Source organism: Peromyscus californicus, unplaced genomic scaffold (genome assembly GCF_007827085.1).
Source record: "Peromyscus californicus insignis strain IS unplaced genomic scaffold, ASM782708v3 Scaffold_24__1_contigs__length_46423439, whole genome shotgun sequence".
Taxonomy (NCBI): Eukaryota; Metazoa; Chordata; class Mammalia; order Rodentia; family Cricetidae; genus Peromyscus; species Peromyscus californicus.
This window is the reverse complement of record NW_026294535.1, coordinates 8,233,025-8,258,482: the sequence shown is the minus strand read 5'-3', so window position 1 is coordinate 8,258,482 and position 25,458 is coordinate 8,233,025. Positions and strand designations below refer to the sequence as shown.

Below are 25,458 nucleotides of genomic sequence, written 5' to 3'. Positions count from 1 at the left end.
GCTACTGTTTACTGAGAAATTCTTTTGAAATTTTTATTTTTGGGTGTTTTGCTTGCACGGGTATAGGCGCACCACGTGCATGCAGTGCTGGGAAAGGCTAGAAGAGGGCACTGGATCCCGTTTCAGTTATTCCATGACAAATGCCATAGCCAACACAACTTATAAAAGGAAGCGTTTAATTGGGGGCTCGCGGTCCCCCATCATGGTGGGAGCACGGTGCTGGAGCAGTAGCTGAGCACACATTGCCTGACCCACACGCTTGAGGCAGAGAGGGAGGTAGAAGGGAGACGGACGGAGGGAGGGTAAGCAAGCGTACAGGAAGTTGTGTTGGCTTTTGGAGTCTCAGAGCCCAACCCAGTGACACCTCCCACAGGGCCACCCCTCCTAATCCTTTGCTAACTGTTGTGTCAATTGGGGACCAAGCTTCAAATATAGGAACTTACGGGAGCCTTTCTCATTCAAGTCACCACAGCTATCCGGGGCCTGGAGTTAAGATGTTTGCGGGCCATCGTGTGACTGGGATTCAATCTCGGGTTCTCTGGAAAAGCAACCACTTAACCATTCTTAAGCACTGAGTCATATCTCCAGCCTTTTTTTTTATTTTATAAAGTTACTTGATATTAGTGTTGAACTCCTTATTAGAAGGAAATAATATAATCATCTCTATATGACTTTAAATATGCTGGTTGATTACTTGAAAAACACAATATATAATTCTTAAGTAACTTACAAGTGTTAAACATTGCTTATTGGCCTCCCCTCCCTGAAGACTCACGCATAGTTAACGAGGAAGGGAGAGACATTTGCATAGTCCATAGGAGTGGAACTCTAGTGGGGTAGCCATTATAAAACCCCATGTTCCTGTAAATAACCCTAGTGAAACACTCATGGGGGTAGGGTGGAGGAAAGGGGTGGTTGGGCAGAAGGGCATTAGGAGTGGGGGGTGGGCTAGAGAAGGTAGCAAGGGGGTGAATGACTGAAATTATGTACGTGAATGGAAATGTCAATGAAACCTGTTATGTGTAATTAATATATGCTAGTTTAAATGTTGATTATTGGGATGGGGGTATAGTTCTATCAGTAAAGTGCTTGCCTTGTGTGAGGATCACGGTTAGGTCAATAGAATGCATGGAAAATCCCAGTAGTGAGGAGGTGGAGACAGGAGGACCCTGGGGCTTGCAGGCCAACCAGCCCAGCCTAATTGGAGCACTCTAGTCCAGTGAGAAGGCCTGTCTCAAAGGAGGATGGGTGGTGTCGGCTTCCATTCACATACCTACCCATCAATGTAGGTATACCCTCCCCCGACATTTAAAATTATTTTTAAAAGTTGCTTCTTGGGGCTGGAGAGATGGCTCAGAGGTTAAGAGCACTGGCCGTTCTTCCAGAAGTCCTGAGTTCAATTCCCAGCAGCCACATAATGGTTTACAACCATCTGTAATGAAATCTGGTGCCCTCTTCTGGCCTGCAGGGATGCAGGCAGAACACTGCATGCATAATAAATAAATAAATAAATACATAAATAAATAAATAAATAAATAAATAAATAAATAAATAAGCAAGCCCCTTGGGCTGGGGCAGAACACTGCATGCATAATAAATAAATAAATAAATAAATAAATAAATAAATAAATAAATAAATAAATAATAGATAAATAAGCCCCTTGGGCTGGGGCTCAGTTGATAGAGTACTTGCTTAATGTATACAAAGCCCTAGGGTTTATCTTCAGTATTATATAAACCTCTCGTGGTGCTGCATGCCTGTAATCTTATCAATCTGGAGTTGGAGGCAGGTGGATCAGAAATTTCATGGTTATCCTTGGCTGCAAGAATTCAAGGCCAAACTTGCTACAAGAGAGCCTGCCTTAAAAAAAAATTCATTGAGAACTGTGCTTAATGTTTCTAACAGAGTTGTTCCTACAGTTCTTCCCACTTTATCAATGGGAATTTACGTTGTTTCTATCAATTGGTGGTATTGCTGCTCCTGTTGTGAAGTTGCCCTGTATTTAGGCTAATGTGTTTCTTTATGAACCCAATTTTTAAATTACTAGACATTCTTAAGTCCATTTCAGAAACAAAGCGTTTCAGTCTCTTGTCTTAAAATAGGAAGTTGCTGGGCAAACTCAAGTGTCAGGGCTGTTGATTTCAATGACAGGTGAAGAGGACTGGGGGACCTCAGTCAGTGGAACTGGCATCACCCAAATGTCATGGAATTAAAGTTGGTAAACCTGGGGAGAAGAGTACAGCAGGAGCAGCCATTTCACTAAGTGGTGCTTGCTGGGTATTAGAAATGTTTTCTATTCCAAGTTCCAGGTGTTCCTGCAACCTGGAGTGTGTACCTAGCCTATGAGCTGTAGGTGGAGTTTTCCTGTCCCAGAACTGCTCTCAATCACTCAGAGGCTCAATTATAAATGCTCAGCCGATAGCTCAGGCTTGTTACCAGGTAGCTCTTACACTTAACCCATATTTCTTATCTATGCTTTGCCACATTGCTCATGGCTTGCTACCTCATTTTCTACATGCCCTGCTTCCTTGGTGGCTGGCTGGTGTCACCCCTGACTCCGCCCTTCTTCCCATCCTTCTCCTAGTTTGGTTGTCTCACCTATAATCCCCGCCTGGCTAGTGGCCAATCAGCTTTTCATTAAACCAGTCCGAGTGACAAATCTTCACAGCATACAAAGGGATTATTCCACAGCAGCAAGCCACATGTGTGGTTTCAGTGTTCCCATTTTAAAAAGTAAAATTCATATTTAACTTTTCCCAAAATACTGTCTGGGTATGGATTGATGAAACAAATCACTGGGATGTTTTCATTGCTTTTTGGCTCTTTAAGAATTTACACGTGTTTTACGTTTAGCACATTTCAGTTCAGACTACTCAGTCTCCACGCGTAGCTGGCAGCCTCTGTCTTAGGTGGTGCGGTTATGCATGGGAGCTGTTCTCAGCAGCAAACCGGCACGGTTCAGCTTTGCTCCAAGCTCCAAACTCCGCCAGAGCTGGATGCTCTAGACTTCCTCTTTGCTGACAAACACTAGGCTTTATCACCAGAGGGCACTGGAGCTCTGCATGGGAGCCTGGCTGTAAGCAGGGAGGCTTCATCAGGAGAGGGCACTATCCCTTAAGGGAACCTAGCTCTAAGCAGGGGAGCTGAGCTGCCTCTGAGCTGCTGTGGGGCAGATCCAACTGTGCCACTCTGGCCCATGCCCTCCAGCAAGTTCTTCGTTATGGTGGAAACACATTGGGAGTGTAGTAGCAGGGTTGAGCCTCCCCATCTCTGGTGCCCTGCTTTAAAAGGAAACCTTTTCCTCAATGCCTAGCACTTTTTAAAGCACCTGCTGCTTGGGTGTCTTTTTTCATCTTACTCTTTTAGTTGGCCAGCTTCTAGCTAATGATTATTAACAATTTCTTGTTTATGAGGCTCTCAGGGCCCTGCCCCTCCTTGGGAAACAACTGATGGATGCTGATGAAGGAGGAATTGTCTTCAGTTAATGTAGTCATTAGATAGCTCCCACCCATCTTACGTGAATGGCCCTGGTTAAACTCAGTGGGTCACAGAGCAAAACTAAACAAACAAACAAAAAACCCATGGCTGTGAGAATGGGACTTGTGGGGGGCTTTGATGGGTGAGAGTCATCAATACATTATACATGTAATTCTCAAAGAATAATTAAAATTTTTTAATATTAAGTAAAAATTAGTGTGATTCCTGTCTCCTGCACGACCTTGATTCTGCTATAAAAACTATTTTAAAGTGGGTCCATGGTATACATGCACTCTAGCAAAAGGCATGGAATAGTTAGTTAGTATCTGCATGTTCTATAGTAAGACTTCCTCTTTGAAAAGTTCTGAGTTGGGCATGGTGGCTCAGGTATGCAACCCCAGCATTTGGGAGGCTGAGACAGGTAGATTACTGTGCACTGGAGGCCAGCCTGGGCTACGTAGTAAGTTCATGGGCAGCAGAGAGATACAGCACCTCAAAGGAAGAACAATTGTGAAATTGCTTGAAATGTGCTGATGGTAGTGGAACTATGGTTTGGCTGCTTTAGATCTACTTGATAATTTCAACACTGCCGCCGCCGCCACCATCACCGCCACCACGCTCCCTTTTTAGTATGTCCCTTTGTGCAGTGATCTAGGTTGCTAGTAAACTCAGTGTTTGACTTTTCTGCAAAGGTACCGTGTAGAGATATGTCCGGAATTTGGACATAAGAATCGACAGCGATGCAAGTTTAAATTGTTACTTGGGTGTCTAAGCCTGCTAGTCTTCCTAACTGGTGATGAACCGTCGCCAAAGTGAGGTATGCTGAAGGCATGCTAAAAGCATGCACTTGCTGGACTTTGGAGCCAGATAAAGGTGTATTTGTGTGCTGTTGGTGTTTCTTTTGTAAATTAGGCCAAAGTTGCTTGTTTGTTCAGGAGTTAAACAGCCAAAATTGTCCAAAACAAAACAAAACACCAACAACCAAAAAAATCCCTTCTCCTCGTGTTCACTTAACTATTTGGAGACAAAGTCTTGCTGTCTTGAACTCGTGACCTTCCACATCAGCCTCTTGGGTTCTGGGATTACAGGCATTGGTCGTGAAGGCCAGTTAGTTACTCACGGTCATTCTTGTAAATAGAGGGCAAGGTTCCCATGGAGGCTGGCATCCTCACGGGTCCTCATCTCTAGTTATTTTCTGTTTCAGTCTCAGCCGTTAGGGTTCCGTGACTGACATCCTATCAGCACCAACAACATGCACCGGAGAGCAAGCTTCAAAATCTCACTTGTAGAAGTGTTCGTGAATAGGCTCCAAATTAAGCATCCACTTCTCTGGAAGTTCTGAATTAACCCCACTTGCGCCCTCTGTGCCTGGGTGGCTGAGTTTGGACCCTGGGCTGTTACCTTTGTCACATTTAGCTTTGAGCCGTGTTACGAAACCAATACTGGGTGCCAGGAATGACTGACTTGCTCTGACATGGAAAAGCTGCTTTGAGTTCAGGAAGGACAGGTGTCAGGCTTCAGCTCACGAGGAGCGAAGGGTTAATTGTCAACTTGATACAACCCGGAGTCATCCCAGGTGATGAGTCTCAGTGAAGGAGTGTCTGCATGTAATTGGCCCATGGACATGTTGGGGGTGTCTTAAGTAAATGGCCTGGGAGGACTCAGCCCACTGTGGGGAGCACCATTCACTAGGCAGGGGATTCTGAATGGTGTAAAAGCAGAGAAATTGACTGAGCAGAAGCAAGGAAGCATATGGTTTTTTTTTCTGCCCCTGACTGGATATGATGTGACTAGCTGTTTCCTGCCTTAGTTTCCCCACCATGATAAACTATAACCCGGAACTGTAAGCTGAACAGACCCCTCTCTCTTCTGCTTTTTGTCAGGCCATTTTTATCACAACAGCAGAGAAACGAATGTGAGTAAATGTGCTTCGAAGCAACTCACCAATTACCCTGTTCTTTTTAGAATCTTTAATTAGCAAATCAGGTATGGACAGCAAAAAGGGCCGGCCAAATTTTCAGGGTACTATACTGAACATACAGGGTTTCACTATATGACAGGGGTCAGTGCTTACCTTCTGGCTTTGTGTGTGTGTGTGTGTGTGTGTGTGTGTGTGTGTGTGTGTGTGTGTGTGTTTATCCTTCTTTGCTGTGATTTCTTTTTTTATATAAATATTTTAAATTATGTGTGTATGTGTGTGCTGGGTGTGTTTGTACATATGAGTGTGTTCTTGGAGGCCAGAAGAGTATATCAGATCCTCTGGAGTTCCAGGTGGTTGTGAGCCAGAATTGTGGGTGCTGGAAACCAAACTTAGGTTCCCCATAAGCAGTATGCTCCCTCAACCACTGAGCTGCATTTCCAGGCCATGATTTACTTTCTTAAAAATAGAATCACATGATGCTCCTGGACACTCCTGCATTGGAATTAGAGCAAATATTTACACAGAGTGAGTGTTAAATATGTGTTTTTCCCAAAGCAAGGCAGGTTTTCTCAGGCAAATTCAGGGTCACATCTCCCAAGCACAGGTCCGGTAGTGAAGTGTGTCAAGTCCCTGGTGTGTGCCCTGGACTTTCACAGCTTCCTGACAATGGGCATACACCTTCAAACGGCTGGAATGAAAAATAAATGTCCCATTGAGCACAATTTGAATGCATTCGTTCTTCAGAAACTAAGCCCCTGAGGTGTTACGCACTTGGAATTGTGAGAATCTTGGGGCATGAATATAAACGGGCTGTAGCCTTGCCCTCAGGTACAGGTAGTACCTGCAGTTTTACAGGTAGTTGAGTAAACAGTCAGTCTGAAGAGCTGCCACATAAGCTGTGGTTGGGAGCCAGAGAGCAGACACTTGGGCTAGCCTAGGGGAGCTCTTGAGGAGACAGGGCCCGAGCGTGGTTACGTAGAGCCCTTTCAGAAGAGTGCTTGTGCTATCAATGGTTACTGGGGAATCACACTTTATCTGATTAAACTGGAGATACTGGGGATGGGATTTGTCTAGATAACTCCCAAAGTCCTTCTGAAACTGGAGGTCATGTTGAGTTGACCAAATTTGCTTAATATTACTATATTTTTTTTTTAACACAGCCTCGCTATGTATTCTAGGCTGGACTAAAACTTGAGATCCTCCTGCCTCAGCCTCCTCAAGTGCTGAGATCGCAGGAGTACACCACTGTATCGGTTGGCCAAATAGCTTCTGTTTCACATTGTAGCCCAGGTTGGCCTTGAGATCCTGACCTTCTGCTTGCTTCCGTCTCTCTAATGCTGGGATAACAAGTATGAACCATGACACCACCTGGTTTCAAGTAATTTTTTTCTTTGTGTCCATTGTGGGTGTGGTGTGCATGTGTATATGCGTGTGTTCACATGTGTGGGTGGGTGCACCTGTATAAGGCTATAGATACCAGAGGCTGACACTGGCTGTCTTCCTCAGTCACTCCGTCGTACACTGAGGCAGCATCTCTTGAGAGAGTTTGCTCTGGGTTACTCTGTCTCCAGTGTGCTGGGGTTACAGCTGGCCACTGTGCCCTCTGGGTATCCCAGTTCTGGTCCTCATGTTTGTGTGGCAAAGTACTTGTGCCAACTGACCCATTGCCCCAGCTCTCTTCCGATAACGTTGAATGATAAAGGAAAGGTGGGATTAATGTTAGCTTAAAATAGTTGGTATTAAGGCAACAGCAAATCAAATAGAAAAATAAACAATCGACAGTGTTATTTGTAGCTCACCATCAATAGTCTGAGTATTTTGGAAATGTAAGAATTCACAGGGTTTTGGTAGGTATGTAGATAGGATAAATAACATTATTTGAAGACAGGGGCTCATTTTTCTGGAGGGAAATGTATGCTGTGAATGAATCTATTTCATCTACAAACTACCAGAAGATGTCACTGTTTCCCAAATGATCAGCCTGTTTTCCAGGTGGGTTCTTGGGACGTGAATAGGCTGTGGAAAACCTGGTCATCAGGGATATTTGACTTGTGGTTAGAACAGGACCTCAAGAAAAATTGTCTGGTCACTCAGGGTTGTGCCTGTACCTCAGGCACAGCAGAGGCAGGCCAGTGGGATGGCTTAGCAGGGGAAGGCGCCTGATGGCCTGATGCCTGGCGTCCACATGATAGGAGAGAACCTGCTCAGGCGAGCGGTCCTCTGACCTCCACACTCAAGTTGTCTGCCAGGCTGCCTGCCTGCCTGTCTGTCTCTGTCTGTCTGTCTGTCTCTGTCACACACACACACACACACACACACACACACACACACACACACACACACAAAATTGAAAAGTGGAGGTGACAAAAATATTTCAATATGCCTTGCGATCTCGACTTTTTCTAGCCTTTCACTTTGGATTATTATGACATAACTGAATTTACTAAATTTACTAGATTTTTATAATTTATTTTGGTTTTGGATGCCACCTAAGTATCTTTGACATTTTTAAAGTCATTCGGCAAAGCCAATTTTTTCCCCTATGGTAGACCAATACATGGTCAAAGGAGCCAAAAATCTTCCCATTTCTCCAAGGGGGTCAGGAGGAGCTCAGCATACCTCCGGCCAATGTTTGCTCACAGTCTACAGGCAGCTGGTGAAACAGGAGAAAGAAAGGAGATCCCACGGTCATTACCACCAGGTAGTAGTGTAAGATATCACTGTATTTTGTTGGGGAGAGTGATGCCTTCTAAACGGGAATGAGAAATACGTTTTAAACAACCAAGGTCACTGAGCAGTGGTGGCGCACGCCTTTAATCCCAGCAGAGCCCGGCAGATCTCTGAGTTCAAGGCCAGCCTGGGCTACAGAGCAAGATCCAGGGCAGGCACCAGAACTACACAGAGAAACCCTGTCTCGAAAAACAAAACAAAACAAAACAAACAACCAAAGGCAGCAGGCAAGGGAACCAGGGCAGTGATTTATTTGTTTTTGCTTTTGAGACAGACTCTGACTGGCTAGCCCCTCCTCCTGCCTCTGCTTCCCAGCTGGTAGAATTAAAGGCACATGCCACTACCCTTGGCTCATAAGTATGAGTTCTTTTATAAAAACGGGGGTGGGGGGCACATGTTTGCACATGCCACTGGTGCTCATTTGGAAGTCACAGGACCTCTTTTGTGAGTCCCTTTTCTTCTTCCGCCTTGCTGAGGCAGAGTCTGTCTTGTTTCTGCCATCCTGCCATGGGCCTCTGGGTAATACTCCTGTCTCCATCTCCCATCTCTCCCGAGGAATGCTGGGATGACAGGTGCCGTACCATCAGACTTTTTTTTTTTTTTTTTTTACATGGGTTCTGGGGATTGAACTGGATGGATCCAGCTGGTACAATAAGTGCTTTCCCCAGCCACCTTGCCCTCCCACGAGTGTGATTCTTGTCCCATGTCTGCCTGATGCACGTCATCTGCCATCTCCATTCCTTTGCTTTCAACATGAGGTGCAGTGGTGTGCCTGTGGGAAGTTCTGTGTGACATTGCAAAGCAGAAAGTGTGAAGTTAAAAGTGTTTTATAAATTGAATACAATAAATAATTTTATTTAAAAAAAATTTTTTTGGAGCCGGGCGGTGGTAGCACACGCCTTTAATCCCAGCACGCAGGAGGCAGAGCCAGGCGGCTCTCTATGAGTTTGAGGCCAGCCTGGTCTACAAAGCGAGTTCCAGGAAAGGCGCAAAGCTACATAGAGAAATCCTGTCTTGAAAAACAACAAAAAAAATTTTCTCTGTCTCCCCTCGGCCCGCTGTGCCCCCCCCCCGTGTGTGTGTGTGTGTGTGTGTGTGTGTGTGTGTGTGTGTGTGTGTGTGTGTGTGTTTCATGTGCAGGTGCTCATGGAGACCAAAAGAGGGCATTAGAGTTACAGGTGGTTGTGATCTTCCCAATGTAACTTGGGTCCTCCGGAAGAGCAGAAAGTGTTGTTAACCACTAAGATATCTCTCCATCCCTTTTCTTTTTATAATAAAAATGGATTCTTTTCTTTTTTAAGAGCACTAACTATTAGAAGCTTAATAGCTCATAGAAGGAATCATTCAGCAGATAAGATGTACTAAATGTGTTTTCTGTTCGTGCGGTCTCCATCAGGTTCCTTTGCTTTGCAGAGGAGTAAGAAACTCTCAGACATTTTCCGTCTCATTTGCTAGCCTGGGGCCAAGCATCAGCAACTTCTCAGATGCTAAGTGGAGAGTGTGGCTCATACAACATGTGACTGCTGGCCTGGACACAGAACTTCTTCTTTTTTTTTTTAATTTTTTAAAAAATTTTAAACAGTGATATATTTTCTCTGTAGAAAATAGCAAAAATGGTAACATTTCCCATTATGTCCTTTTAACCCAAATGATAGCTGAATTATGCATATAAATATTGATTACATTCTGGGATACAGAAGAAACCTATCTTCATCTGTTCAGAGAGCCATGTTTTACTTAAGTTGTGTAAGTGAGATTCCTATTCATCTTCCCCTTCACTGTTTGATTTACAGCAGACATTTTTCTATAGGCTAATCCATAATCTAAAAAGATTTTAGCCTCCCCTCCTGGAAGGACGGCCAGCATTTTCTTTCATCAGCTTGATACAGTACAAATTCTTATCCTAATAGTGAAATGTTTCATTGAGGCTTGCCCAGTAATTGAGTAAAACCAAAACTTATTATAAACCACAGTTATCCTAGGGTCCCCCCCTGCTAGGTATCCTCTCTGGATCTTTGGGTTGCAGTCTGATTGTCCTTTGCTTTATATCTAGTATCCACTTATGAGTGAGTACCTACCATGTTTGTCCTTCTGAGTCTGGGTTACCTCACTCAGGATGGTATTTTTTAGTTCCATCCATTTTCCTGCAAATTTCATGATGTCATTGTTTTTTCTCTGCTGAGTAGTACTCCTAAAATGGGTACTTTTTTTGAGAATTTCATACATGACTACTGTATTTGTGTCATCTCCATCCCTCCCAGAGAGTCTTTTTCTAAGTAAATTCTTGAGGTCCACGTTAATCAAACTCCAGCACTGACTGGACTCCAGTGAAATTGGTGAGAGAAGTCTGGCAGAGTGAACAGAATTTGTCATTAGGTTTACATATTGCTTCACACACAAAAAAAGCACTAACTTTGGACAAATTCTTGAATAGACTTCAGATTCCTTATCTGTCAAATGGGAATGATTGCTTGTTTGATGATCTCTATCATACCCTCTTTTCTATTCTAGTTTCTAAGAGTGAGAACAGGAAACTGAAAAGATAAGAATTAGCCTCCTGATGGAGTATCTCATCCAGTCTGGGGTTGATGGTAAAAATCCTAAGTCAGGATCTAGGAAATCAATGCTTTGTGTTTGTAACAGGAATTGCTAAACAGTCTTATTAATAAAAAACCAAAGCCGGGCGGTGGTGGCGCACGCCTTTAATCCCAGCACTCGGGAGGCAGAGGCCGGCGGATCTCTGTGAGTTCGAGGCCAGCCTGGGCTACCAAGTGAGTTCCAGGAAAGGCGCAAAGCTACACAGAGAAACCCTGTCTCAAAAAAACCAAAACAAAAAAAATAAAAAAATAAAAAACCAAGAGCCAGCTATTGGGGCGAAAGCTTGAAAGATCAGAGAAGCAGAGCCAGCTTACCTCTACTAAATCCTCAGTCTAAAGAGAGCGAGTTCCTGTTTACTCACACCTTATATACCTTTCTGTGTCCTGCCATCTTCCTTCCTTCCCAGTGCTGGGATTAAAGGCTTGTGCCACCACTGCCTGGCTCTGTTCCCACTGTGGCCTTGAACTCACAGAGATTTGGATGGATCTCTGCCTCCCATTAGGATTAAGGGTGTGTGCCATCACTGCCTGGCCTTTATGTCTAATCTAGTGGTTGGCTCTGTCCTCTGATCCCCAGATAAGTTTATTGGGGTACACAATGTATTGGGGTACACAATATATCACCACATGTGTTAATTTATTTTCACTTCACTATTAGTCTAATTTCAGTCCAAACACTTTAATGAAAATGAATGTGTTAGGGTGCAATCTTGAACACTAGCACCCTGCTGTATTTAAAAAAAAAAAAACTTCTATAAACTTACCTACCATTAGGTGAGCAGTAAGGTGCACCAGATTCCCACATGACCGAGTTCATACAACAGGACACACACTGCAAGCTCTGCACGATGCCCTTGTTCCCACGTGCTTTGGTTGGCTTCACTGTCACGTCCTGAAAGCTTCTGCCACCCCCCTGTCACACAGAAGCCTTCTTCCACTCTTCTGTGCGGGCTGCTGCCGGCATCCTCGCTTACACTGGAGGGACTCTTCCCTTGTTCAGGTGTCTTTGTTTCTTTAAGGGAAATACCATCGTATACATGGTATCACTGTCACCTAAAAAGCCACCCAGAAGACCCTCAAGAAAAGGAAGAAAAGAATCTGTGAAGGAAATGAGCTCAGTCCTGAAAAGTTTGGTCGTGTGAGTCCTAACTTCCTGCTCCTACAGTTAAATAGCTAATGTAACCCACCAATAAATGAGAACATTTATTTTGGCTTCTGATTTTGTATGCATTAGTTAATGATCAATGAGCCCTTTTCCTTTGAGTCTATGATGGAATGTTACGGTGAAAGTATGTACCAGAACAACATCATTTACCTTTTGGCTGAGAAACAAAGGAAAAAGAGGAAAGGATCGGGGTTCCACATTTTTCTTCACGCATCCATATGACCTAAAGACCTCCCATTTGGCCCTGCCTCCTCAGGACTGGTAACACCAAGCTGAGGAGCAGGCCTTTAGCACATACACATTTGGGTTGTGAGGGAGGAAAGTGTTTATTTAATCTTACTTTCCAGGTTACAATCCATCACTGATGGAAGTCAGGGCAGGAACTCAAGGCAGGAACCCAGAGGTAGGAACTGAAGCAGAGGCCATAGAGAAATGCTTTTTTATTGGCTTGCTGTTTAGTTCTTTATTTAGCTGCCTTTTCCCCCCATCTTTCAATGGAAATTTTAGTATCCTACAGCAAAAAAAAAAATTGTGAAGTGGAATCAATAGTATAACTATATGACTTAGAAAGCACACAATTTTGAAAGATAATTAGTTAAAAATTAAGTTTCCTGTGTGCCACAATGAATGGAAATTGGTAGAACCAAGTACAACTCTTTAAGTTTTGAATTATAGCAAAGAGAAACAGCCCCTGGCTCACTGACATACAATATAACTTTAAAAAATTCCATACATCGTCACGTGGTGGTAGCACATGTCTTTAGTCCAGCACTTGGGAGGCAGAGGCAGGTTGGTTTTTGTGAGTTTGAGGTCAGCCTGGTCTACATAGTGAGACCCTGTCTCAAACATTAAAAACAAACAAAAAAAATTCATATGAATTGTATTTCCTTCAAATAGAACTTTAACATGTATGGTCATAGCCATACACAGACTGTGTTTTTCTACATTTTTTTAGTAAAATGTTAATGATGCAGAAGTTTGTAAGAGAAATATTTTCCTGTATTACTTATAAAGTTATAAAACCTGATAAAGTTCTGCAAATTATGTCAACACCATTCATTTTAATTAGGCCTATTTTAAATATCTTTATTTTGGAGATTATAATTTTTTTTTTTTAAAGATTTATTTATTATGTATACAGCATGTATGCCTGCAGGCCAGAAGAGGGCACCAGATCTCGTTACAGATGGTTGTGGGCCACCATGTGGTTGCTGGGAATTGAACTCAGGACCTCTGGAAGAGCAGTCAGTGCTCTTAACCTCTGAGCTATCTCTCCAGCCCTGGAGATTATAATTTAACTGCAATTTTTTTTTGTGTGTGAGCACTTCTGATCCAAACTAGAACACTGGCTGCATGCTCAAACAACAGGTCTATACAGAGTTAAGAGACGAGTTCTAAAGCCAGGCCTCTGATCCCAGCAGCTAAGTTTCTTAGCTGTGTGAGCCTCAGCAAGTTTATTTAAACCCTCTGTGCCTCGATTTTCTCATTGGGTGCCACATAATGATAGAGCCTACTCAGGGTCATTGTGGGGATTAAATGAACCAGTGAATAGTAAATGCTTGAAGTCTGGCACCTGGAAAATGTTCCAAACATCATAGTGATTATTATCATCAACCGTCCACAGCACCAACAGACTCATGTCCAGTGCTTTCGGCAGGAATGGCTGGTGCTCTCAGAGATCAGGCCCTTAGAGACTCATGCGGTCTTTGCTGAGTTCTGCTCCCAGCATGTAAGATATAAGTAGCCTGAAACTATTTGGGAGTTGAAGAGTACATAGAAGCTCTGCTAAGGGATGTTTTCTGTGGAAGAGACTGCTTATCATGTTTTATTGGCTTGCATTTGCTTTGAACAAATGAATGATCTTTGAGGGGATAGATGGTAGAAAACATGTGGTTTCCTGGGGCCTTCGAGCTCTGTACCATGCAGGATTGTATTAGCAAGGCTGGTGGCAAGAAAATATCCCTTTAAGAGCACAGGGCTGGGCAGGTGTGTGTGTGTGTGTGTGTGTGTGTGTGTGTGTGTGTGTGTGTGTGTGTGTGTAAACTGAAAAGCTGTTCCTAAAGCTCATATGCAAAATATCTAGAATGGACCAAGGCAACTTTTTCAAAGAGCAAAGTTGAAGGATTGAAGGACTTTTCATTTTTCTCATCCAAAGCTTATAACGCGAGAGTCAAGACAGTGTGATACTGATGTATTAAGTAGGCATACAGATTGATGGAACAAAATTCAGAGTGCAAAGATCTTCACAGTCTTGTTCAATTGATATTTAAAATCAACGTGCTAATGCAATTCATTGGGGGAAGGAGCATTTCTGGGCTGAGGGGATGGCTCAGCCGTTAAAGCATTTGCTTTTCAGGATGAGGAGCTGACTTCAGTCTTCAGAAACCATGTGTAAATACCCAGCCCGGTGGTATGCACTTGTAATCCCAGTGAGTAGGTGAGGCAAGAGGGTTCCTAGGGCTTGCTGACTGGCTAGTCTAGACTACTAGGTGAGCTGCTGACTGGCTAGTCTAGACTACTAGGTGAGCTGCTAGCCAGTGAGAAACCCTACCTCAGAGGAGGTGGAGGGTGCCTTGAGGATGATACAAAGCCGTCATCCAGTTTCCACATGCACATGCACACATGTTCACATGCATGCACACACACATGCATTAAAAAAAGAAAGAATAGCATTCCTAACAAACGATGCTAAAACAATTGGATCTTCACATGACGAATTTGCATAAAGATGAACTCAACAGGGGCCACGGACTCAAACTTAAGTGCTGAAACAATAATGCTCAGAGAATGAAACACAGGAGAAAACCTGTGAGGCCTCAGAACAGCTTAAGCAAAGTTCGTAAAAGAAAAAAAAAAATGGGTCAATTTTTGCCTCATCAAAATACAAAAAATCTGCACTTCAACATATATAGAGAAAGTGAAAAGACAAACAGACTAGGGAAACATTTGCAAAACTCCTATCTCACAAAGACCCTGTGCCCGGAACACATACCCACGGCATTATTAATCAACAGACAAAACCCACTTAAAATACGTAAAGTGTCTGAATAGAAATTTCACCTCCCCCGACACAAAAAGATGCCGATGGCTCCTAAGCGTGTGAAAAGATGGTCAGTGTCATCAGTCATCAGGGAAATGCCAATCAAAAGCACAGTGGGATGCTGTTATACCCACTACAATGGCTATACTGAAAAACGTCAGCAAACCTTGGCACGGATATGGAGAAATGGGAACCATCAGATGTGTTAGAGGGACTGTCAAATTCTTTGGCCATTTTGAAAATAATTTGGCGATTCCTTAAGACGTGAAATGTACATTTTTATATCACCTAGGAATTTTAAGCATTTACCCAAGTGAAATAAAAACAGAAAGTCATATACAAATTTTCACAGTAATTCTATTCTTAACTATCAAAATAAGAATAGTGAAATGCCCATCAATAAATCCATAGATGGACAGTGTGTGGTGTATCCATACAATGAAATGTTACTGTATATGTTATACATATACAGTATATCCACATAATGAAATGTCAGTAACAGCAAAAAGGAACTGATACATGCTGTCAGTTGGACATCTCGCATACTGAAAGAAGCCAGCCATAGGAGACCAAATCACACACGATTCTATTGATAGGAAATGGCCAGAAAAGGTAAGTCTACAGAAACAGTACATGTGTGGCTGGCAAGGGCCAGAAGGGGTGTGTGTGTGTGTGTGGATAGAGATTAACAGTGAGTATGAGAGATCTAGGTAGGTGATAGAAATATTCCAAAATGGCTTCATGGAGATGGGTCTACAAGTTGGTAAATTTGACAAAGACTCATTGTACTGTCCACTTCGGAAGAAAGAGACAGTGCTGTTTGGGTATGCTAATAACGAGCTGTGTGATCTCAGACCCAGCTAACTTCATCTTGCCTCAGTTTCCCATCACTACAATTGGGAAAAATAAGAAATCACTGCACATAAGCCACAGTAGGTCAATCGCTATAGCGTGTGGGGGGAGTGCATGATACAGCTTTGACTACAGGAAGACTTTGGGAGGCACTGGTTCTCTTGAGCCTCTTAAGACCCACCGCTAATTGAAGCCAGTTCAGATCTGGAGAAGGATTTGGACTGCAGTGTGTAGAGAACACATGCAGCCTTGTGGAAATAGTTGCTGGGATCCTGAGGGTCTACCCACGCATGGGGTGTCTCACAGCAATCTTGGGCTTGGAGCATCAGAGCTTCCAAGACAAAGCTGTTTCCTCACGGCAGCATTAGCAATGGAGGCATCATCTTGAAGCCCGTAATGTGGAAGCAACCGGCTATTTCCACACGAAGGTGGTTAGGCCACAACCACGATCATCCACATCCAGGCAGTTTGGTGGCATGGAAGACGGCCAGTTCTCCCAGTCTATGAGGCTTTGAAACGATGCCTCTGAGAAACAGGAACCTCCTGAAGCTGTGTAGGTGAAGGGGCAAGAAAGGTTACCTCGGCAAGGGGTATCCCTTGAGGAAACCCCCGCGAAGCAAAAGGGAGCTCGCTGAGTTCTAGCTAGGGTTGCTATGGAGAGCAGAGGGAAAGGAAACAGGGGGCCAGGGTCCCTGGAGAAGTTTCAGGTGCTGCAATGAAGCTTTTACTTATCTTGAGACAAGTGATGAGGAAGTCAGAGCAGGCCGTGGGACAAACTCAGGTGTCCGTGTTTAGTCCTAAAGGCATCTATCTGTGCATCACCCCTCCTAGACGCTGTGGCCTGGGGTATGCACTGAGCCTAAAGTGCAGCGTTCCTTGAACAACATCCAAGCTTGTGCCGCCGCTGCAAAGCTGCCTTCCGGCTACCCTGAAGGGAATAAAAGGCATGAAGTGGTGGCTGAGAGCCTGTGTGTGGGGACTGGACCTCAGAAAAGGAGAGGGCTTGTAAATGTTTCATAAACTTCACTCTGGGCTCCTGCCCTGGCTGACAGCCCATTAATAAAGGGGCAGGTGTTGTGCTGGTTTCTACAGCATCACTCTGGGCAAGAAGCTGACAGCAGCCGCAGCAAGCTGAGGGAGGCAGGAGGGGCTGGAGCTGGCCTCCGAGGCTGCTGCTGCTGCTGCTGGTCTCAGGACCCCATGTGCACCGGAGCACATTTCAGCTTCTTCAGCTGCTGCCAGGGAGACGGGCTGGGCTCAGTCTGAGTGTGGCTGCCCAAGACAGCGGCCACAGGCTGCTGGCTGTTCAGCCTGTAGCTTTTGCAAGGGGCTGGATTCCTAACTAGCAACCCCCCCAGCCCCCCCACCCCCACTTCCCCGCCCCAGCCTTGTTTATTCTGGAGCAAGAGGAGAGGGTTTTCTCTCTTCTTGGAACACCTGGGCTGGGCTTCCCCTTCTTTCTGATTTCAAGTAGTTTCCCCCCATGAGAACTGAATTTGGAGTGTTTCTCAAGGGCAAACACAATGCCCCTGAGCTGGAGATGAGAGAGGACTACAGCTCCTGAGGCCGCCTGCGGAGGGCTCAGAGGTGCCCCTCACCCCGATTCAAAATGCCATTTAAAGCATTTGATACCTTCAAAGAAAAAATTCTGAAACCTGGGAAGGAAGGCGTGAAGAATGCAGTGGGAGATTCGCTGGGGATCTTACGAAGGTAAACTCTGAACTCAAACTTGAGGCTCATTTCTGAGTGCCCTCAGATTGCCACCATCTGAGATATTTTGCGTTGTGTTTATAAAGCCGCATTTTAATGGGAAGGGGGTGGGTCAGATTAGATGGTTTCTGGGGTTTCTTCTAGAGCCAAATTTATGCTTGGACACAAAAAGATGCATCAGAAAGTACTGGGTTTTGCCTAGCATGCTCAAGTCCCGGGGTTCAATCCCCAACACCAGGATGGGGGTGGGAGTGTTGTTAGCTCAAGTTAGGAAAACACCAAGTCAAGCACTCTGTTTACCTGTTAAGACTAGTACTCACAGCTGGTGGTATCATTATACATGCTATGCTTGTCATCAAATCAAAAAGAATTTTTGGAGGCAGTATTTCATGTTAACTCAATAGTAATGATATAGTTGTGCTTTGAGCTGAAATAACTTGAGATGTTCACTCTGATAGTCAATTTTTTTTTTTGCAGTAGTTTTTTTTTTCCTTTTGGCTTTAAACACAAAATATACAACACAAAAATATATAAAATGGCTCTTCATAATATCATTCTCAGAAAGGAGAGTGGTTGCATGGTAGTTTGAAGATGGTAACTTCAAACATTGGACACGAAACTGTATGTAGGGGCAGCGGGAAAATGTAAAGACTGTGAGTGATTTCAAAGCGATTTTAGTCTGTGCCCCAAATAAATATTTTAATGTAAAATATATTCCTAATAGCAGGAGAGTTTGCCATGTATGAATGAATTGGTGTCACATTTTAATTTGTTCATTTTTTTTTAGATAATAGTAAATGTCTTCTCAGGTTTTGTGGATGAATTAATCAGTAGTCCTTATGTGCACAGTAACATGATTGTGTTATTTCTCAATATAGGAAATGTGAATGTATATATATATATATATATATATAGTGTGTGTTTGAATAATTATTTCTAATCCTCATGTGAAAAATGTGTTTTGGCTTCTTCTTTTACTTTTTTTTTTTTAAACATAAATGTCAAAGCTTTAGTGCTTAAAAAGATCACTTGTGGGTAATCTGGATGGTGTCTGAGATTCTTCCCATCTCTTGTATTTTACACCATATGTTCCTCTTGGTGCTGAGTTTTAACTGTGTTACTCCGGATCAGGGTTCCTCCCAGAAGAGGATGGACTTAGCAACTTTCTTCCTTTAGTAATTAAAAACAGAAAGGCTTCCCTCTGAGATGCCGGAGCATCACGTGCAGATGAAAACTTGTCTCAGTGATAGCACAGGAACCAGACAAATATAGAAAACGACTATAATGTTTTTAAACGAGTGTTTCGTCCCTCTGCTTGCCCTCTCTCCAGGTGGCATCTTATTGTGGTGGCCCTCACTTCATTCTAAATGTTCAAAGATAGCTCACAGTGTAATGAGCTCACCCAAGGGCTAGCAGAGAAATCTGGCAATGTCAGGAATGAAACGCTGACTTTGGGCCAGGGTCACCTCTGTAGCCACACCCTCTGCTGAGTTGGTGAAGACTTGACCCAAAGTACTGAGTCATCAGAAATGGTAACTTTGAACCTCAGTTAAGCTGAGGTCCCATGATTTCATTCTTCCCATGAGTGACGTATGGTCAGATTTTGCCCTCAATTATTATCCGTTAGATTTCATCAATAAGAAGAAGGAGTGTTTGTTTCCCATCTCATTATAAACGTATTTAATCTTAAGCAACTTTCCTCTGATTGCTTTTTTTGAAAATGTATCATTATTTTGAAAATAGGAAATGTCTATCCTACGAGCTGTTTCTACACTTTGGCGGGATGATGCACATGGAGAGAACTTTGTGTACCGAGTCAGCTGGCTCAGGTTCATAACTGAACTTCCAGGTCACACAGCCTTACCTGGAAATGGAACTGTGCGTCTGAGGCTCTTTGAGCAGCACCTGGGGCCGTGGTTCTCAACCTTCCTAACGCTGCGACTCTTTAACATAGTTCTTCATGCTGTGGCGACCCCCAACCATAACATTATTTCACTGCTGCTTCATAACTGTAATTTTACCACTGTGATGAATCATAATGTAAATACCTGATATACGACCCCAGAGGCAGGGGGCGCGACCCACAGGTTGAGAACTGTCTGTCCGGAGCCCTGTACCATAGAACAGCTAGCGCAAGGCTAGGTAGAGAGCACACTAAACACATGCTGGACAGTGTCATTGCTGACATAATATGGGATGGCTTTAGAATAGACAAGCCAAACCCAAGATTCAGGCGGGGGCGGGGGGGGGGGGGGGGGGGAGTGCGGCTTAGGGGAAATTGCTGGCAGGGCAAAGAGGGAAGATTAGAACTTGAGCTGCGATTGCTAGCTGTCTTTGCGTCAGAATTATCCAGACCAGCTCTGCCACAAGTCTATAAGGTGATTGTTTGCAGAGTGTCCTTCCAAGAGTCCAGCATACAGGGGACATTTCCGCCTTTTCGCATAAAAGCAGGTGATAGCATCTAAGCTGAACAATAAAACAAAGCAGGAGCGGTTTTCTGTTTACAAGGGCGTTGGGAAGGTAGAAGCCCTGCTGTTAACTCCACAGGGGAAGGGAGTTATAGGCACAGTCCTGTCATAATGTTTAAGACTGAGAGTGCCATCTCAATGGAATTCTTGAGTTTTTTTTTTTTTTTTGTTTTGTTTTTTTTAATCATGGACTGCTCCTCCTGGTTAGGGGAGTGACTGCCAAGCAGGGGAGCCTTTGAGAGTTCACGCATGAGGTTGATTACAGGCAGGCATCATTAGCTCTTCCCGGGGAATGGCTTCTGTCAAGAAGCTGCTGAACAATTGCTCAGTCAAAGGCATAATAATAGTTTAGAAGTGTGGACTGAACGAAGATGCCCGCTCTTACAGTGGAGCCTGGGAGTGTCTGGTGGACACAGAAGGCCCTGGACTTGGAAGGCATGTCCCCAGATTGGCATGCAAATGTGCTCAGCTTCAGCGATGATGAGGGCATCCCATGATGGTTCATCTATAAAAAGATAATAATTACGGCAAATGCATACCATATTCCAGACACTGGCGTTTATTTAATACTATTAAAAGCCCCACGAAAAGGAGACTACTACCACTTCCGTTTTATAGATGAAGAAATCAAGAGGTTGAGTAAGTTGTCTGAGGGCACAGACCTTTCAGGTAGTGCGTGCGGCCTGGGCTTCAGATCAGAAGTTCTATGGCAAATTCTTCTTGCCACTTTATTTTTAATTGACACAATAATTGTGCATATTCATATTGTATGATGATTTGATGCATCTACAATGTAATTTTCATATCAAGGTAATTTAGCATTTCCAGCTCCTTAAGCATCCAGCATTCTTTGCATTAGGAGAACGCCTCTTGTACTTTACAAGATAGATAATAAGTTACTATCAACTATGATCACCTCCTTTGCTGTTCTCCCACGCCCCTTTTCTTTCTTCTCCCTTCCTAGCCTCTGATGGCCATCCATTATTCTACACTCTGCTTCTGCGACATCACCAGTGTGTGTGTGTGAGTGTATGTATGAGTGTGTATGAGTATGTGTGAGTATGAGTGTGTGTGAATGGGTGTGTGTGAGTGTATGTGTGTGTATGAGTGTGTGAGTGCATGTGAGTGTGTGAGAATGTATGTGTGTATGAGTGTGTATGCATGCGTGTGCATGCATGTGTGAGTGTATGTATGAGTGTGTGTGAGAATGTGTATGCATGTGTATGAGTGTGTGTGAGAATGTGTATACATGTGTATGAATGTGTGTGTGTGCGTGTGTGCGTGTGCGTGTGCGTGTGTGTGTGTGTATGCGCATAGGGGGATACTGGGAATTGAACCCAGGGCCTCACGCCGGCTAGTGTTGCATTTGTGTAATAAACAGATGTGCTACACATGGCTTACTGTCCCATCAACAAAGAACTATGTATTCAAGTTGCTCTGAGATCAAGTGAGCCTGGGTCCCAACTGTTGTGACATCCTTTATCTGCATGACCTTAGGCTACACCAGGTGATTCTATTAAGCCATGTCAGATCATACTTCACCAAAGCTCACAGTGTCCCCAGAAATTCTACTTCAGTCCACTGGGTACTCTGTAGCTCTCTGGCACTTCTGTCCTAGCTTTCGCACACCCTGTTCCCAGGAGAGCTATCCTAGTTCACCTCCCTTCCCCCACCCACTTCCCTGTCCCTCTTGCTTCATTTTAGTCTACCTCTGTGGGGCAGGGCTCTCTAAAAGCCGAGTGAGTCAAGGAGTTTGGGTGAGCCTGAGCTATAATTTATGGAAAGACAGCTGGTCCATAAGAAAATGTGATGGAGGAGCCGGGTGGCGGTGACTCATGCCTTTAACCCCAGCACTTGGGAGGCAGAGCCAGGCGGATCTCTCCTTCCTCCTCCTCCTTCTCTTCCCAGCAAACGAACTCAGGGCCTTGCTCCTGTGAAACGTGCTCTACTCTAGGGCTATGCGCTAGTCCTGGAAGTTTGTTGTTACCCTGCCGCCGAGACAAGGCCAATAGCCCAGGCTGACATTAAACCAGCTTTCTGAGTAGCTGGGGTCATAGGCTCATAGGACAGGACCTGCACAGCACCCCACCAGATCTCCCTATGTTATTGCCAAGTCTCAAACTCCTGGGCTCAGTCCTCTCATCCGTCTTTTGAGTAGCTTCTTATTAAGGGCGTAGGCCACTGTCCCTGGCTTTATTTTCTGGTCTCAAGATTCTTTTTTTTAACATTTTTCCAAATTCTCCAATGCATATGTATAATAGCTAAATTCTTTAAATGCTTCTTTTAAGTGCAATACATAAAGAACCCACACAGGCCATGTTTATTTTGGACACAGACGTACTTAATGTATCAACACACAGAAGCGCTCTCCACTTCCATCCAGCAGCACGCTCCATTGCAATCAACAGACTGATAAAGTGGATTGGAAGTGAGGGAAGCAGGTCCAAGCCTGGGTGCTCTACCTGCAGAAGAAAAGCAGTGTACAATGTGCTATATCATGCCTCTAGGTTGTTCTAGATGGAACAACACTACTCCCTCTTCCTGTCTGTTGGTACCAATTATAATTTGCTTCCAAGTCCTCTGGCAGTGACCACAGAGCATGGCCCCTTCTCCATTGCACAGCCACTATTGTCCTTGTCATTCTTCCTGCCTCTGCCATCCTCTTGTTCCCTCCTCCTCCCTCCTCCCCCTTCTTCCCCTCCCCTTCCTTCCTCTTCTTCCCCTCCTCCCCCTCCTCATCTTCCCCCTCCTCTTCCTCCTCCCCCTCCCTCCTCCTCACCTTCCCCCTCCTCTCTTCTCTTCCCCCTCCTTCCTCCTCCTCCCTCCTCCTCTTCACCCCTCCTGAGACTACCTGAGACTCCAGGAAAAGCAGTTTTCTCTGCAAGATCAGAATCTTAAGAGGCAGTTAAGACACTGGGCAGCTGTGGATAACATTAGTTTACTGAATTTATCTGCTCCTAAATGTGATTTTTATTTTTCTACTTTTGACAGTGACGTGGGTTAAAAATACTAAACATATTTTTTTCTTTTGAGTTTTAGCTGTAAGTGTCCTGCAAGTATATAGTATGGCAATAGGGAGCAGTGGGGACTGCAACACATGGGAGACCCATTTGCAGCCAGGAGAGAGTGTGGACTTAATAATTCTAGGTCTTCAAATTTTTCAAAATAAACCAAAACTCCATTATCTCCAGACCAATGTATGAGTTTTAAACTCTGGCAGTTAATCCAGATCCCACAAATACTCTCCAGCTGCACACATGCACACCATGCATGCCAGATGTGGCCAGATACGGCTGCAGAGCTGTTGGCGTGTCACCAGTGGCCTAAGGTCTTAGAATGAGAAGCAGCGAGGACACACAGAGACTAAGTTTTCAAACACTCACACTGGGGCAGAAACAGCAACCCTGTTGGGAAGAGGGGGCAGCAAAGAGAGAGAGTACAAAACAGCATAGACTGACCTCAGAATCTCTGAAACTGATGGATAGTGTGGTGGATCCTAATCCAGTATGTCAGTGTCCTCATAAGGAGGCATTTAGAAACACTTAAGGGACATGGAGGCGTAGAGGAAAGGCCATGTGAGGACACCAGGGGCAAGAGTCCATCTGCAAGCCAAAGCAGGGGACACAGAAGAGACCAGGCTGGCCCAAACCTTAACCTTGGACCTGCAGCTTCCGGAGCTGTGACAAAATGCACTTGTTGAAGTCCCCCTTCTGCGGCGTTTTGTCCTGGCTGTCCTACCAATCAGTGTTATTTGCCCTCTTGCAGAGACATGTTTGCCCCAGAACTGTTATTGTTGGTTGTTTGTTTGTTTTTCCCATGTGCTCAGTGAGTGGCTGGCTATTCCCTGAGACAGAGGAAGTTGAAGGCACTGGCCGCCACTCCCCTTCCAGGCACCTGTGAACTTTTATTTTTAAAGTATACGTCTTGCTGATTGGATTATCGCTGTCACCAAATACCCTCCAAAAAGCAATTTAAAGGGAGGAGAGGTCTTCTTTGGCTCCCGGCTTGAAGGTACATGGTGGGGAAGGCATGGTGGCCGGAGTGGATTGTAGCCGTCGAGGTCGGAGTATGAGGCTGCTTGGTCACATCTGGGTAGATCAGGAAGCAGGGCTGGGTTCTAGACTGCAAGATTTAGGCCACTTGGTGAGTCTCTTACTCCAACTGGACCTTCTAAAGGTTCCTCAACTTCCCCAGATAACACTGACATCCAGGGATCAAGTATTTGAGCACATGAGCCTGCGGAGAACATTTTACATCCAAACAATAACTATATATATACACGTGTGTGTGTGTGTGTGTGTGTGTGTGTGTGTGTGTGTGTATACATTCCTTTAGTCCACAACACAGTCTTGAGAGGACTTACCCTTCTCTTACTTGGGATCTCACCAGAAATACTTGCCCCAAACTGGTAAGTGAGTGGAATTTAAACACTCGTTAAGTGATCTGTGTGCTCTACTCAGTGTGTGTGATTGATATTGAGCAATTTCCTCCCAAGTGCAAAACCTTCTTCACACTCCACAGAACATTTGGACTCACTGACAAGTTAACTGTTCTGAAAATGCTCGAAGGCTGGTCAGAATATCTTGAGCAGTCAGACCCCAGGGCTTAGATGCTTACTGGACAATTGCACACGAGAACAATGGAAGGAACCTCCCTAGCGCATAAAGGGCCCCAGCCCCGTCTGCAGTTTTCTATATTTGGAGAAACAACAATGCTGGCTGTCCTCCTGGGAAGAATGAAGACTCTCTAATCTAAAAGAAGGACCATAGGCAAAGACGGAGAGAAACCCGAGCGGTGGAAACAGCTATTATGGATAATTAAAACCCTCTATTCCTTAAGAATGGAATTCTTGTTTTTCCTTATTCTTGACCAAATGTACCCCCATCCTTCCTATAGAGATTATTTGGGGGCAGGAATGAATAGATTTTTCATCCTGTGTCTCTAAGGGCTGCAAGTCTGGAGTGATGGGGGCTAACCCCCAATTCCACTCTGTTGAAGGAGGATTCATTGTCTCCAGGAACTGTGGAACTAAAGACAAGGAGATGACTCCTGCCCTCTGCATGCTCACAACCCACCAGGTGGGGCAGGTCTTCATTCATTCATGCACACATGCATGATGTGGAATATTTACTCTCCACCTCCTATATGGAAGAAAGCAAAAACTCTCTAAATTGATGTAGCAAGCATTCAGACAAAGGATTGTAAAACCTTACAGTGGCAGGTGATGCAGAGAATGTGCTTAGCACAAAATGAACGAAGCAGAAGCCAGAGCAACATGTGAAATACTAAGGATGGCACAGAACCTCCTCTCATTTAGTCAATGTTTACTCCTTTACTGGCTGTAATGTCTTATCCTTTGTAGTGTAAAATACTAACAGTTCTGTAACATATTATATACATACATATATATGTGTATTATATATATGTGTATATATACATATACATATATATACACATACACACACACACACACACACACACACACACACACACACAC

The 25,458-nt window shown here is 44.2% G+C and overlaps 1 protein-coding gene across 1 annotated transcript in view; it reads left to right on the top strand.

Annotated features, from left to right (window-relative positions):
* Positions 1-16,841: 16,841 nt before the first annotated feature.
* Positions 16,842-25,458, top strand: part of Slc17a8 (solute carrier family 17 member 8) — a 45,267-nt gene continuing 36,650 nt past the window's right edge. The window contains exon 1 of the mRNA XM_052753074.1: positions 16,842-17,493. Coding sequence (XP_052609034.1) covers positions 17,393-17,493 — 101 coding nt within the window. The 5' untranslated portion in view covers positions 16,842-17,392. The remainder of the gene's footprint in view (positions 17,494-25,458) is intronic.